General features: G+C 39.4%; 1 protein-coding gene across 2 annotated transcripts in view; it reads left to right on the forward strand.

Annotated features, from left to right (window-relative positions):
- The window catches only part of plpp3 (phospholipid phosphatase 3), a 42,224-nt gene that overhangs the window by 7,113 nt on the left and 20,898 nt on the right, over window positions 1-14,213 (forward strand). Inside the window, exon 2 of one of the 2 annotated variants that reach the window (XM_079831873.1) lies at window positions 14,038-14,195. In XM_079831873.1, the coding sequence (XP_079687999.1) occupies window positions 14,038-14,195 (158 nt within the window). Of the gene's footprint in view, window positions 1-13,492; window positions 13,648-14,037; window positions 14,196-14,213 lie in introns of both variants that reach the window. The other variant, XM_079831874.1, reaches the window with a different exon arrangement.

Consider the following 14,213-nt stretch of genomic DNA (forward strand, 5'->3'; position numbering starts at 1 on the left):
GTATTCCTTGTTAATACAAGATTTTGATAAAAAATGTATGTACCTCTTGATGGAACTAAATGTTGTGATGTTCCATCAAGAGGTGCATCAATTTTCGGTCAAGACCTTGTATTGGCAATATAAGAGTCCAGCACTCTGTAAAGTCTCCTCCAGCACATCCCAAAGACCTTTCAATGAATTTAAGGTCTGGTCTCAGAGGTGGCAATTCATGTGTGAAAATGATTCTTCATGCTCCATCCCAAACCTTCCTTTCACAATTTGAGCCTGATGAATCTTGAACATGGCTTACATCTTACATGGTTGTTTAAGAAATTAAAAGTTACACACTCCATTAATTAGGGTTAGAAGAACTGATCTCAAACATATAACATGCTAGAAACTTAATAATCACTGCAATAATGATCCAATCATAGAAGTATTTGCCTATATAAATCCAAACAGTGACTTTAAAAAAAAAAATCTGCTAGGCCTCTGGTCCAATGATAACCTGAAGTATAAAGCTGTAAGAACAGAGCTGGATGGAATGTTGACTTATTTCAGACATCCTGAATTCCTGCAGATCAGACCTCTGTGGCTTTTTCCTTCCACTATACATCAAGAAATGACAAAAGAAACGGCCATTTCTGCTTGTTACGTAACGAGGTGACATATTAGATGATAAAATAACACCTACTCTGACATCAACTAAAAATCAAGCTGGGTTCGTTGATACGCAAAACAGGATTTCAGAAGTCATTCCTCTGAATGAGAAGCTCGGATCGTTGGAAAGTGATGGTAGGAGTCTCTTGGCTCCTGAGGGAGCTGTATTTTGTAATAGTCAGCATTAAGGTTACAGTGTGATGTAGGAATGGTTTCCATATGAGTGCTCCTGGAGTACATTAGAGTCATCTGGGCCTCAGATGGAGTCACAGACTGCCTCGCCTCGGCTTTACCGCTTGTAATGACGCTGTCAAAACATAGTGCCCACGCTCTGTATTTGTGTATGTCTAAGTGCACATGTGCAGTACAATGTGTTTGACTATTTGTTCAAGAACCTGCTAGGGTGTTTGTGTATGTCTAAGTGTGTATGTGTGTGTGTAAGAGAGGCTGGTTTTTGAGGTCGCTGCCATGTGATTTAATTATATGCTTGTAGAGTTTATGCGACGAAGTGGGTTGCCGTAGGTAGCAATTACACAGGCAGACATGAGCATGAGTGACCATCAGCAGGCTGTTTAGACTGTGTGTGTGTGTGTGTGTGTGTCTGCGTGTGTGTGTGTAGACGGTTACAACTTTATCACATCCAGAGGGTCTCTTGGAGTGTGTACTCATGATAACACACTCTTCGGTTTCGTTATGGTCACTAAATTCCTCCGAGTGTGGACGCAGTTCTCTGTGATCAGCAGCTGCATATCTCTGCCAGTTTACGGCTCTCTGTTTGTGCTCGGAACAATAGCGTAAGATCTTCAGGGTTGTGGAATCAAGTATAAGGAACTCCTGCTGGTTTGTAGGCCTATCTATGAGGTAAACACAAACGATTTGTTTATTTATTCCCAGTGTAATTGTAGTTTATTTCCTTTCACTCGTCTATATTGTATCCTCTAGCTATTGTTTTAGCAAATGAGGCATTGTGTGTGTACGAGTCTGTGGGATGCATGTTGTGTAGCTGTCACAGCGGAACAATCGCCCTCAGTTCGCTCGGCTTGATTGTAATTCCAGGGTGTTTGGAGGAATTTTTTCTGGAGTGTGTGCATGTTTTCTGGAATGGGATTTCTTCAAATCCAGTTTTAGGCATTTCATCTAGCACCAAAAGGCCAAGGGTGACCTTAGCCACCCTCACACGACAAGCGCTCTTTCACTTTTTCTGGGTCATATGGATTAAGTCCAGGGTGCTTGGCATTCCTGAGTGTAAGCCTAGCTGGCCCCTAAAGGCTGTCACCCTGCGCGCATTCATATGCTAATGAGACCTGTGTCACCAAAGCTAATATTCTAATGTGATGGATAATACTTGATATAGCTCAAATGTGGTTTTTGGTTTCCGTTTGGCACCCCTTTAGAGAAGGAATTTTTTTAACCATTGCAACTTTAGATGATTTCTTAAAGATGAAGAGTGTAGTATCTGAAAAACTTGGGTGAGAAGGGTGGGGCTAGGAAGGATCGATGTAAATCAAATTTGCATATTAATTAAAAATAATATTGAAAATGCATCTGTGCCGTTTCAGCAGATAACTTGTGTAAGTGCATTTATATAGAGCAGTGTTGTAAAAAAATAAGTTTTTGTTAATTAAAATATTAGAGGAAAAATTAACTGAAATGAAAAGTTTACGTGCTTAAGTGCTAACATTACTAACACCGAAATAAATATACATTAAAGCAATGAATGCTGGATGAATAAAAAATGACGAGCATGACAAAAAACAAAACAAAAAAAACTTACTATACATAATTAAAGAATTATGTTGCACGTTTGCTGGGTCCAAAACTCAATTTCTAAATGTATTTGTCTTATTCAACTTTGAAAATTTGAGGAACACCAGTTTTATATATATATGGGTGCAGGACACTATAGTTAATTTATGTAAGTGAGGATAGCTAAATAAAGTAAACTGTGACATATTATACCCAAAAATTCATCATACAGTGGACTACCAGTAAAATGTATAAAAAAAATTTGAGACTAAAATTATTCAGACACTTTGACCTGACCATGTTTTGCTTAGGTGTTTTTTCTTTAATTGCTAATAATTAAGCATTGCTTGGTAATTGGTTTTATATATATATATATATATCAGGGCTCGACATTAACGCTTGTCCGGGACAAGTGGATTTTTTGAAGGGGCAAGTGAAAAACAATTTTACTTGCTCGACGGACAAGTATCCTGAGTAAAACGTCAAAACAAAAAATAGCTAGGGAATCACCAAAATGCAAGAATGATTCTGCATTCAGTTAGTGTAAGTGGAGATCGATAGTGGATAATAATATTAAACTAACTGACGTTAATAAGGTTGTGCTGTTGAGGCTCGCGCAGCCTCTCGAGAAGAAAATCGAAAACAAATGAGCGCCGCTCACACACAAGAAACTCAGTTAACATACACAGTTAAAATTGTGCAGTTTTTATATTTATAACATATGATACAGTTAAGCAAAATTACACTAACGAGTGTTGTTTTTTCCTGAATACCATCACGACTGAAAATGACACTGATTTCATACGCCAGTTCCATAAACAATTATTTAACATTAAGTCACTTACATTTTAGAAGCAATATGGACTGTTTTTGTTCTATTTCAGCAGCGAAAATAGTTCCAACAAATATCACAGCAGAACCGTAACGCATCTCACAGCAACGGTGTGTGTTAGTGAATGATTCAACGTTTTAATGAATCGGTTGAATCAAAGATTCAATGGCCTATTCGTAAACGACCGCCAAATTCTTGAATGATTCAGCCGTTTCACTGAATCGACTCAATGACTCGCTCATTAAGACGGTCACCTGCTGCCACCTACTGGTGGTTTAGTTTCATCTTGCCAACATTTCTTATGTATTCAAAAATATTTAAAATAATCTCATAACATTATTTAATGCAATTGTAATTTTTCAGTGTAAATTATTTAATTTGATTGGTAACAGCCTATAGTGTCTTATTCTAATTTAATTTATCAAAAGATCAAATTTAAGAATATAAAAGGAAAGCTGAAGCATATCCTATATTTAATAAGATTTTGGAAAAATGCCCTTTATAAAAAGGTACAAATATGACAAATATGCATATTTAAATATGTCAAAGCTGATTAAACACTGGTGAGAATATTGCTTCAGAATAGATTATATTTACAAAAAAAAAAAAAAAAAAAAAAAAAATATATATATATATATATATATATATATATATATATATATATATATATATATATATATATATATATATATATATATATATATATATATATATATAATATATATATATATATATATATATATATATATTTTACACACAAATTTTTTATGCTGTAAAAATTGGTTAACTTGGTGAGGATGGAGCTGTGGCGTTGTAGTTAGGGCATTGAGCTGTGGAACTCATTTGGAAGATATTAGCTTGAATCTGGATTGCAACATATCCCAATCCCATTCCCCTCGCTTCTCCCCATAATTTATTTTCTCTGCAAGTAAAACACTTGATGTGTATATGAACACATGTATATGTGATTTGCAGCACTGTGTCAGTGTATCTGTATATTTATAGAGCTGTTTTGTCTTTCTTTCACTCTGGGATGTTTCCTGGTGGGTGGAGTAGGATCAGAACAATGATGTGACCGTTTACACCTTCACTGTTATTGTTACTGTCTCATTACAGAAGCACACACCCACAATAACATGTTTAGCTTACACAAACATGTCAATATATATTCACTCATAGACTACACAATAATAAACCCATTTAGACCATTTCAATGATCTTATGCTCTTACACACCACACCTAAAGCCTCACCGCAGCTTTGCGCACTCTGGTAGAGTGTAGATTGATATTTTCAGATACGTTGGTTGTAGTGTTAAGTCCGTGGTGGGTCTTTCTCTTGAGCTCCAGGGCAGGGTGGGAGATGGGAGCAGTTCCTGGGCTCTACCCCAATGAAGATGCTCACGGCAGGCTGTGGTGGGCTAGGTTAACCAGGATCATGACACCACTGACTCTAGGGTCTGTGAAGTGGGAGGAGTGGATGAAAGGATTGATGGAGAGAAAAGGAATACTCCTTCAGTCCTGAGAAGCCTCTCCTCCTGAGCTACAGGGGTTTATTTTATTTTATTGGCCTCAGTAAAGAAATGCCAAAAAAAAGATAGTCGGTGTTCATTTGTTTAATTACACTCTACTGTGAGAAGAAAAAGACTGGGTTTGAACTTTGACCTAAGGAAACTGGCCAGCATTTGTGCACCTAAAGGCAAAGTAAACAGACCTACCAAAGAACATGACACACTTGGCATAGTGACTTTTTTAGGGCTCTTAGCTGCTTGATTTAGTGGTGCCTCCAGACTTTTATTATGACATGCTAGGCCTATTTATTATATGATTTAAATAAACACAGAAACACTTATTTTCTTCGAAGTAACCACTGTAAATTCAGTTTTTGTGTCTTCATGTCTTCTGTTAGTGAAGTATATTGTTTGCCAGTCTCCTCAAGGGGCTGTTTGTGGGTGTGGAAAAGATCAAAAAGGTTAAATGATAGAGCAGCTTTGACACGTTTCCATTACGCCACCGTACACTGTGATTTTTACTCTTTATGGGCGTTATGTTTATATATTTAAAATTTTAATAAACATCTCATTCAGGAATGTTTGTTAAACACACAGACAGTTTGACTTGAAACTGTTAATATTTCTCCTCTAGTAAACACTTTTGACATGTTTGGAACTTGGAGGGCTTTTGTATCATTGCAGTTCATCCTAAATAGTATGCAAGATACGAATTGCTGCATCCCAAATCAGTATGTTGAAAATCTCCCCCTATACTCTCATTCACTATTTCCTACATGAATTCCCTACACTTTTAAAAATAAAGGTTCTTTATTGGCATTGATGGTTCCATGAAGAACCTTTAACACCAACATTTTTAAGAGTTTAAAGTCCTCTTGAAAAAGTAAACGAAAACAAGTGAGCGAATTTGGACAATGAGTGGGACAGTAGGGTTGTGGACGCCATCTTCTGCCAAGACAAAAATGAATGCTGCATGACCCTCATAGTGGGTATTCCCGAGCCGACATTGGTGGTACAATCGTTATTGCGGTGCATTATGGGATTGAATGATAATGTCCACTATGATTTCAGTCACCTCTACAAATGGCTGTCCCCTCGAAATTGTGCACTATGTAAGGGTAAAGGGGTGATTTTAGACACGGCTCTAGTGTTTTGCATGCAGTGCCCCCAAAAGGCTGTCCACTCAGATGTGTGAAAAGGCATGACCCTGGGCGTTGATTTCCGTGAGTAAAAATTGCTGTGCGTAAGCACATGTTTTGAACTGGGGCCCTGTCCCAGAGCCTATCTAATGTATTGAGAGAGGGAGAAAGGTAGGCTTGCCAATGAGCACAGCTTTGCTGACCTCAGCAGCTTGCATAGACAAAGCTAACGGAGGGAACCTGGTGTGTGAGTGAGCAGAGAACACAGTGACAGTAGTGGTCCCTCTCACATACAGTAATGAAAAACATAGTGTCATAAACCAAATAAACATTGTTGTTTTTTCTTCCAAATTTCACTCTTTGTCCTAACCAGGCATGATGTAGTAAAGAAGACTCCTGTAACAAGTGGCAAACAGAGTACCTCTGGCCAAGGTGAAATCTCATTGGTCCAAAATTGCACTTCATATAAACTGAATGTTGAACATCAAACATTCAGATTAGCTGCAATTTTGTTTTTTTGCCCCAGATTTTTGGAGACCACATAATACATAATGCAGAAAAAGTAACCTGGTGGGCAGTACATAGTGTATGGGCGAACTGATAGACTCAGATATTATTAGTATTGATGATGTAACCGGATAGGTCAGATGAAATGGGGTTAGTAGATCTGGGTTGAATCACATGGGTCTGTATCGGACTGTGACATGAATATCTATAAGTGATGGGTCATGGGTATAGGTTTAGTGTGCGGGTCAGTGCTTCTGTACCGCAGTGGGGGCAAAAGAGAGGCAACGTGCAGGGTGCTACTGAGACCACACATTCCAGAGGTCAGGGATCATGGGTCAAAGGTGACAGAGAACGTTAATCTCCCTGTGTGTACTTTTGTGTGTGTTTTAGTGTTTAGTCTGGGTGGGTTTTGTGGTATATGTGTCTGCAAGCCAGAATGGATCTGTGTGTGTGTGTTTCGGAAATGTCAATCAAGTTTGAAATGCATCTCTGACTTCTGAAGAATCCCACACAGGGCGTTCTCATTCCAGTGAGCAAGTGCAGAACATTTTATAAATGGCACGTCCTCACCAAGGGGTCAAGGTCTGACAGGTTAGCATGGCTTCAGGATGTACTATATACAAACCAAGTTATACTAAGGCCTTGTCCTAAATGGCAGACTTGATCAGTCTTGCGGACTTGCATTTCTTGCTATGCCTTAAAGTCCACGAGGCTGTAGGCTGTCCCATTTCTTGCTTTGTGCTCCAATGCACACTCTTGCAAGTGTAGATTCAGAGGAGCACCGCAAAGGCTTAGCACCGCAATTGGCTCATAAATAACTGCATCCATGAGCAAAATTTCAAATTGAAGACTTCCAGAGGTTCTCCCAGTAATTAATAAAGCCCTCCTCTTACATTCCCCTTGTTCCCAGCAGGGGTGGCTTTCTCTTTTGTCTTTCAGCCAGTGAGAGTCTCATGAGAGCTGGCAGTGAGCCACTCATTCTCAACAGATTCCCACAAGGGTTACCATGCCCGTTCTCTCACTCTGCATTGTGGGAAGGCCCTGGTCACAAGCCCTTTTCAGATCACTGATGATAAAGCCATCAGTGGAGCTGAGAACTAAACAACAAACCTTCACGTCCACCCCTTAGTGGCCTCAGAGGATGTGCTTGTATCTAAAATAATTATATTCTTGCATACTGTCATGTGTGCATTGTTTCCTCAAGGTGTAGTCCTGATTGTTGCCATTGTAGATTGAAAACGTTAGAAAGGTCTTTCCTCATATCAGGTGTGTTATGAATCAAGTTCACCCCAGACTCATTGTGTCTAATTGGGGCTCAGGTTGCACATTCAAGGGTGTGTGGACCAACATGTTCTTCAGCCAAGAGTTACAAAACAACCTGAAATGAGGAACAAGAGAACAAAGTTCTGACCAAGGAACACTATAATACCTGGTGAAAGATATCTTAGCATTCCCAGTAATCTCAATGGCAGTTGAGTTGGCTAATGGTGCTAGCTATGCTAACCAACCAAACCTTGACACCTTAGGTCTGGCACACGTTTCACAAGGTGCTAACTATGAGTGATGTAAATCACTAGAAGTTGGCATTCGTGGATCGACTTCCTGCACAATCTATCTAAAACCATTTCCTTAATTTATTTGATGTAGTATATTATGTAATCGAAGCCTGGTGTTTTCTGACTCAATGGGTCAATGAGTAATTTAGCAGATAAGCACGTACAAACTTCTCTAAAGAATACGTAAAACGCCCTTGCTTATCTTACATTATCTGATTTTCGTTAGAATCCTTTAAGCGTGTCTTTGATTCGTGACAAATGTTATGTGGTTTCTTTGCAAACTAGCTACTGGAAGACTTGATACACAAGACACAGGGGCTCACATTATGAAGATACTTGTTTGTTGTGGTAATTGAGGTTTCTAGTTCAGAGAATCTCTGTATTCTTTCCACCACATTTTTAAATTTGTACTTCGTGTTAGCTTACCTCAGGCCTCCATCACACATGCACAGTCACGCTACATCAGTGTTCTTACATCCTGTCTTACTGTTGATGTAACTTGGTTCTGCTTTGTGTATCTAATGGACTTAAACGTGTATATGTGTTTTATTGTGTTTGTGCTTTTGCACGATCCATTCAAAAGAGAGTTTTTGACAGGTCGGACCTCTGAGTGCACTCGTTGTGAGAGGGCAGACGGCCCCTGTCGGGAGAAGGCCTTTCCTTCATATGCATTTCTACACAAAGCTTTCTTCCTATTCAACCATGCATCTCTGTCCCAACAATGACAGATCGACCTTTAATAGTCATTCACTGCTTCTGTTTCACAATGCAGTTCACTTTCACCCCATCATGCAGTCATTACCACTACTTCCTTTAGAGCGAGAAGCTTTTAGAAGCTTTGATGGAAAGGTCAAACATCTCAGATATTTCCATATTGTGCAACAGATACCCAATAGGTAGAAGTCTAGTTATACCAAATACAAGATTTGCTCTGTCAGAAAATAGTTTGTTTGAACATCCCGACCAGTCAGACAGATTGGGGTATGACTTTTTGAGGGACGGTTTCTGAAATGTCATCAGTGACAGAAATTACTCTCTTCGTCTTTGAGTTGTTTAACAAGTAACTTTCTGTCAGACTGCATTACTTCCAGTGACTTTTTCACTGGCCGTGACCCAGTTGGAAAAAAATGAGCAATCAAAGCTGTAAGCATTATGCTACAATCTCTCACATTTTCGCAATTGAAAATAAGATCTGTTAATGTAATCTTGCAGCAGACACACAGACACGTTTTTCCCCCAGGCTTTATGACTGTGTAACCAGCCACCAATAGTCGATTGTCTCCAATAGGAATCATCCCATTTCTTATATAAACATTGATTGCTACAAATGATTTCCATTCTGGCCTATCAGCAGCTGCAGCCGGCTCAGTGAAGAGCTGGTTCAGTGGTTGCCCGTAGCGTCTGACTGGCGTCTAGCCGTTCCCCTTCTGAGAGCATAAAGGCTGCATGCCCACATCTGATAACGCAAATAGAAAGATTTCCCCCACAATGCACCACTCTGCCACCCACTCATAATTGTTTTGTTAGTGTGTCTGGTGTATGCATGGTGCTCGAGGTCCCAATAGATTTTGGACCCATTGTTTTTCATTATGCTCATATTGAGCATTAAGTCAGAGAGTTCTTACACACTGAACCCAGTGGCAGAGCCCACACGACAAACTCTCTGACTAGGAGGGGTGTATCCCTTAATTATATCTTTGAAAACTTAACAATTTTGATGTAAATAACACTGAATAACATTGTTAATTTACAATTTATTTATGATAGACATTTGCGAGACAAACCCATAGAGATTAGTACGTTTATAACAGTCTGAATAACAGTGGCACCCTGACAACCACAAAAGTCATTATATAATTTGCACATTGAATTTCACAGTTGAAATCTGGTGACATCCGACATTGAGTAAATATATCTTGATAAGGACATTGGTCTCTTTCTCTCTCACAAGTTAAGCTTTTAATATTTTTCACATGGCTTCCTTGACACGAGGATACGATAAGAGCTGTTTAACTTAGACAGCTCCCTCTTTGTGTTTTTAGGTCACCACTCTTTAACTGTGGCCATGCGGCCATTGTGAATCAGACTAAATTTATTTCTATTTAATTAACTATGCACAGACCACAGACTAGTGGTTTCCTCCCTGCCCTCTTTTTTTCAGTCTCTCATAGTTACTGTTGTACCAGGAAGATTAAGTAGAGAGAGTTACAACAGATATAAAATAGATTACTTCTAGTCCTAGCCTCAGTTTGTGGCATTACACCTTTGAAAGATCTTCAGAGTTTTGTTTCGAAGCCCTTCAGATGAACAGAATTCTTATGTCTATATTATGTCTCTGAAATGGTCTGTATTTTGTGCCTTTTGATTAGAAACTCTGATCACAAAGTCTATATGCATTTTCCAGAAAGGAGATCTGGACGACATTCAAACCTGTGTCTCTTACATATGCACCAGCTCAACACTAACTGCTAGACTAGCTTCAAGTTTTTTGAGTGTCTTAAGCTGCTCTTCAGATTGTGTCTTTTGGAATGAAGATTGTCCTTTATTGCTGAAGAGTGAGAAAGAGAGCAAGAGAAGAAAGAAAAGAGTCTCAGCATACCATGCCTCTCTCGTGGTGATGACATGGGCGGTAGAACAACGGTGTGCTGGCATGACGCTGGCTCTCAGCCAGCATCATTGGGCACAGACAGAAGGCTTTTCACTAACACATGGAATTAATGTGGATATCTTCATACACAAACACACACATATCAGAACTATTTAGCTTTTGTGAGTGCACACTGCGCCTCTTGAAGTTTGTGCTATGGTGACCACCAAAGTTATGCCAGTATACAGCATATTTAATCCCCCTACAAAAGTTAAAAATCCCTAAAATATAAATAGATTACAACAAGTATGTTAGGAAAAGCTCATACAATAAGAGAATTTGTTTCAGAGTTTGTTTGTTTATATATAAGCACATGTAACACATTTGATTACAATTTGACTTTATAGCCTGCTTATGCTGATATACACACACCCTGACAGAAATAGATTCAGTATGCGTTATGTTAACACGCGTGCGCATATGATGAAATATGATCGCCAGGACTTGGCTTTTTCCAGACATTCTAAGTGTATTTGACCTTGTGGTCATAGCAGATCTGAAAACATCACAAGCAGTGCCAAAGAGGAATGTGCGTCCATGTCTGCGTGTGTTTCTGCATATGTACCCTCGGCCCATGGATTTCCTCCACCCAGTCTCAAACCCCTGGGTCGAATTGGCTAAGCAAGTTTCTTTGACCGTCCCCAACTCAAGCACCTGTGAGAAAACCCTACAAACTCCCAAAGCCCTTTATTTTTGCAGGTGTTAAAAGTGTCCACAGCCTTTAATTCCAGTAATGCTTATTCGTCTGAAAGCAGAGAGAGATTAAGGACAGAGGTGTTTGACCGCATGTAGATGAAGTAGCTTATGTTGTACACAACCTTATGTCTTAAAACCACAACATGATGTTTTTTTAAGCATGTTTGAATATTATTTTACTCTGCGCTTAAGACTTTGTCCAAGTTTTTGGAGGTTGAGGAATAGGTAGATTTTCTGTCGAAGAAAAGCTAAGAGGCCCTGAGGGTAGATCGAGGAACGTTGTTTTTCAAAACGTGCTTGTTCCCAGTGCTGGTATGATCTTAAAGGTTTGGTTTATTGTATGTATGTATATGTGTGTTAGAAAGAATCAGTCACCACGGCTGCAGTCTCCTCTCTCCAACCACAAAAAAAAAAAAAACATACGCCCCCTTCTCTCTTTTGCTCCAAACACCATTCCAGACATTTGGGTGGTCGGCGTAAGCTAAGCTTTGTTTTTCTTGCTATTCACACATTTTACAATCCTTTAAGGGGAACTTTTCAAAGCTCCCACCACAACTTTGAGTCTGATGTTTAGTTTGCTTTGATTTGAAAATATGTATTTATTTTTCCCGCCATTGGCTAGATGATGACAGCTGACGTGTGTTTTGCAGGACGTGTGACATTTTAATGAGTTGGCCATTTTGGGCTGAGTTCCCAGCCTGGCATCTATCCCTTTCCTTAAAGAAAAAAAATACACTGGTTTAGATGCATACCAAACTAATGTGCATGTAGTTTGTTGTCCGTTTATATACCAAGTGAAACTCTCCTCAGCATGTCTTCAGGTTTTTGCTTTTAATCACAAAAAGTGGCTCCATCAGTAGTTCTCTCATTAAGAAAAAAAACCCCAAACTGTTATGAAAATGTTATAGCAAAGCCACAAGTGAACCTGAAAAATCCAAATAATCTGTCTCCATAATGTCTGCATACACTATCTCTGTTCCAAACCCTAGTGAGCCGCCTAACTAGAAAGCATTGTAGTCTCACTCCCAATGTAAGGCAATAACATTGTTACCTCCTAAGATAACTTGTATTGGCCAAATCCTTAAGCCCAAACTACTTTGGTTTTTACGCATATTCTAGGGTAGGCGTATAGTGCACATTATTTTATGTTATGTATGTTTATGATTGTTATTAGCTTAGCAACATGCTAACGTCAAACTCTATTAGAATTAATTGTGGCCATAATTTGTGTGGAGATGTAGATTGTTCCAGTCAGGTTTCATGATTGTTCGGATATAAATGCAAATGGAGGTAGAAAGACCGCTCACTAGGTTTGGAAAGGACTTCACACTGATCCAGAATTTCCAAAGTTATCCCCATTTGTTATTGTTAAAAACCCAACATTACCCTTTACAGTTTAAATCCCTCAATAAAACTATCAAACCAAAGAAACATGGAATGCTAGACTTTGATGGGTTTGGTGTTCATTATAAGGTCTTATCTGTGCTGAATTGGTTCTCTGAAGCTCTACATACAGTATTATTTGCATAAAAGCTTTGCCTAATGCCATTAGGCTGCATTGTCTTTAGCTGTAAGCTACTTTGCACTGACAATAGCACTGAACCCGAGCAAATGGGAAGGGAAGCTTCTCTTGCTATTGTGCTGCTTCGCGCAAATTACTTAATTAGCAAACACGCAAACTGTCACTTCGAAACTGTGTATTGGATACACAGTACATTGTGTGCTCTGTGAGGTTTTGCGTGCACTGCTCTTGTAGTAGAAGAACTTTAAGCTAATGCTTTGTTTAGAAGATTAGATAACAGCTAGAAGATTTTAGCTACCAATTCGCTTCATCAGTTTTTCAGTCGTCCTGTTCCTTTAACATCTAATGCTATTTTGCTCCGTTTTAAGGCTTTTTGCACTTAGTTTTCATGCTATTTACACTGCAATCAGTATTTTGTGTTTTTTTTTTCACAAGAAAAAAATATCTAAAATAAATCCTTTGAACACAATCGGTTGACTTGAGATGCAATATTTAGTCATGAATCAGAAATATGCTTTAAAATAAGAAAAGAAAATTGCCAGTGGGCAAAAAATAACTAAACACAAATACTGATTTTGCAGTGTATTTTTCTGTATATATTACGCTTCATGAACACAAGTCATGTGAAACATCCCTGCCCTCTCAGGTAAGTGTGTATCATGACACGCCCTATGGGGTCTGTGTGTGTTTTTTGCGTAGTCATGCTGCCCTCGATGGTGTTGCATAAATCAACAGTGCAGCCGTATCAGCGTGGGTTCTACTGCGCGGACGACAGTATCCGCTACGCCTATAAAAGCAGCACTGTGCCCTCTTCTGTGCTGACAGCTGTGGGCCTCCTCCTGCCCATTGCCAGCGTAAGTGCCCCAAAGAGGGGCCTCAGACAGGGGACATGGGGCCAGGCGAGTGGGGCGACTGCATGGGAAATCAAGTCTTTTGAGAGAGTTATTATATTTTATAGCTGTTATGTAGCAGAAACTTCTAGTCCATTGTACTAATCATAGCCAGACATTAACTATATATAGCCGTTCACTCTCTCAGAAACCGGGCTACCATGTCAGACCCCCCTCCCCTGCCTGGTTTTTCCCATAATCCTCGGTTGCTGTGTGCTGTGCTGTGCTGTGCCGCTACCTGCGTGTGTCTTTCTGTTGACTGACCTGAAATCTCTCTCTCTTTCTCTCTCTCCCCCTTCTCTCTCTCTCTCTATGTGTGTTTGTGTGTGTATGTGTGTGTGTGTTTCGCTATAGCTGGCCTGCCTTTCCTGATAATTGAAACTAGCACAATCAAGCCGTACCATCGCGGGTTTTACTGCAGTGACCAGTCCATCCAGTACCCGTATAAAAACGGGGACACCATAAGCGATGCCGTGCTCTGTGCCGCTGGCATTCTAATTGCCATCCTCTCTGTAAGTTATTCTCTTATA

Source organism: Gobio gobio (genome assembly GCF_949357685.1).
Source record: "Gobio gobio genome assembly, chromosome: 12".
Lineage (NCBI taxonomy): Eukaryota > Metazoa > Chordata > Actinopteri > Cypriniformes > Gobionidae > Gobio > Gobio gobio.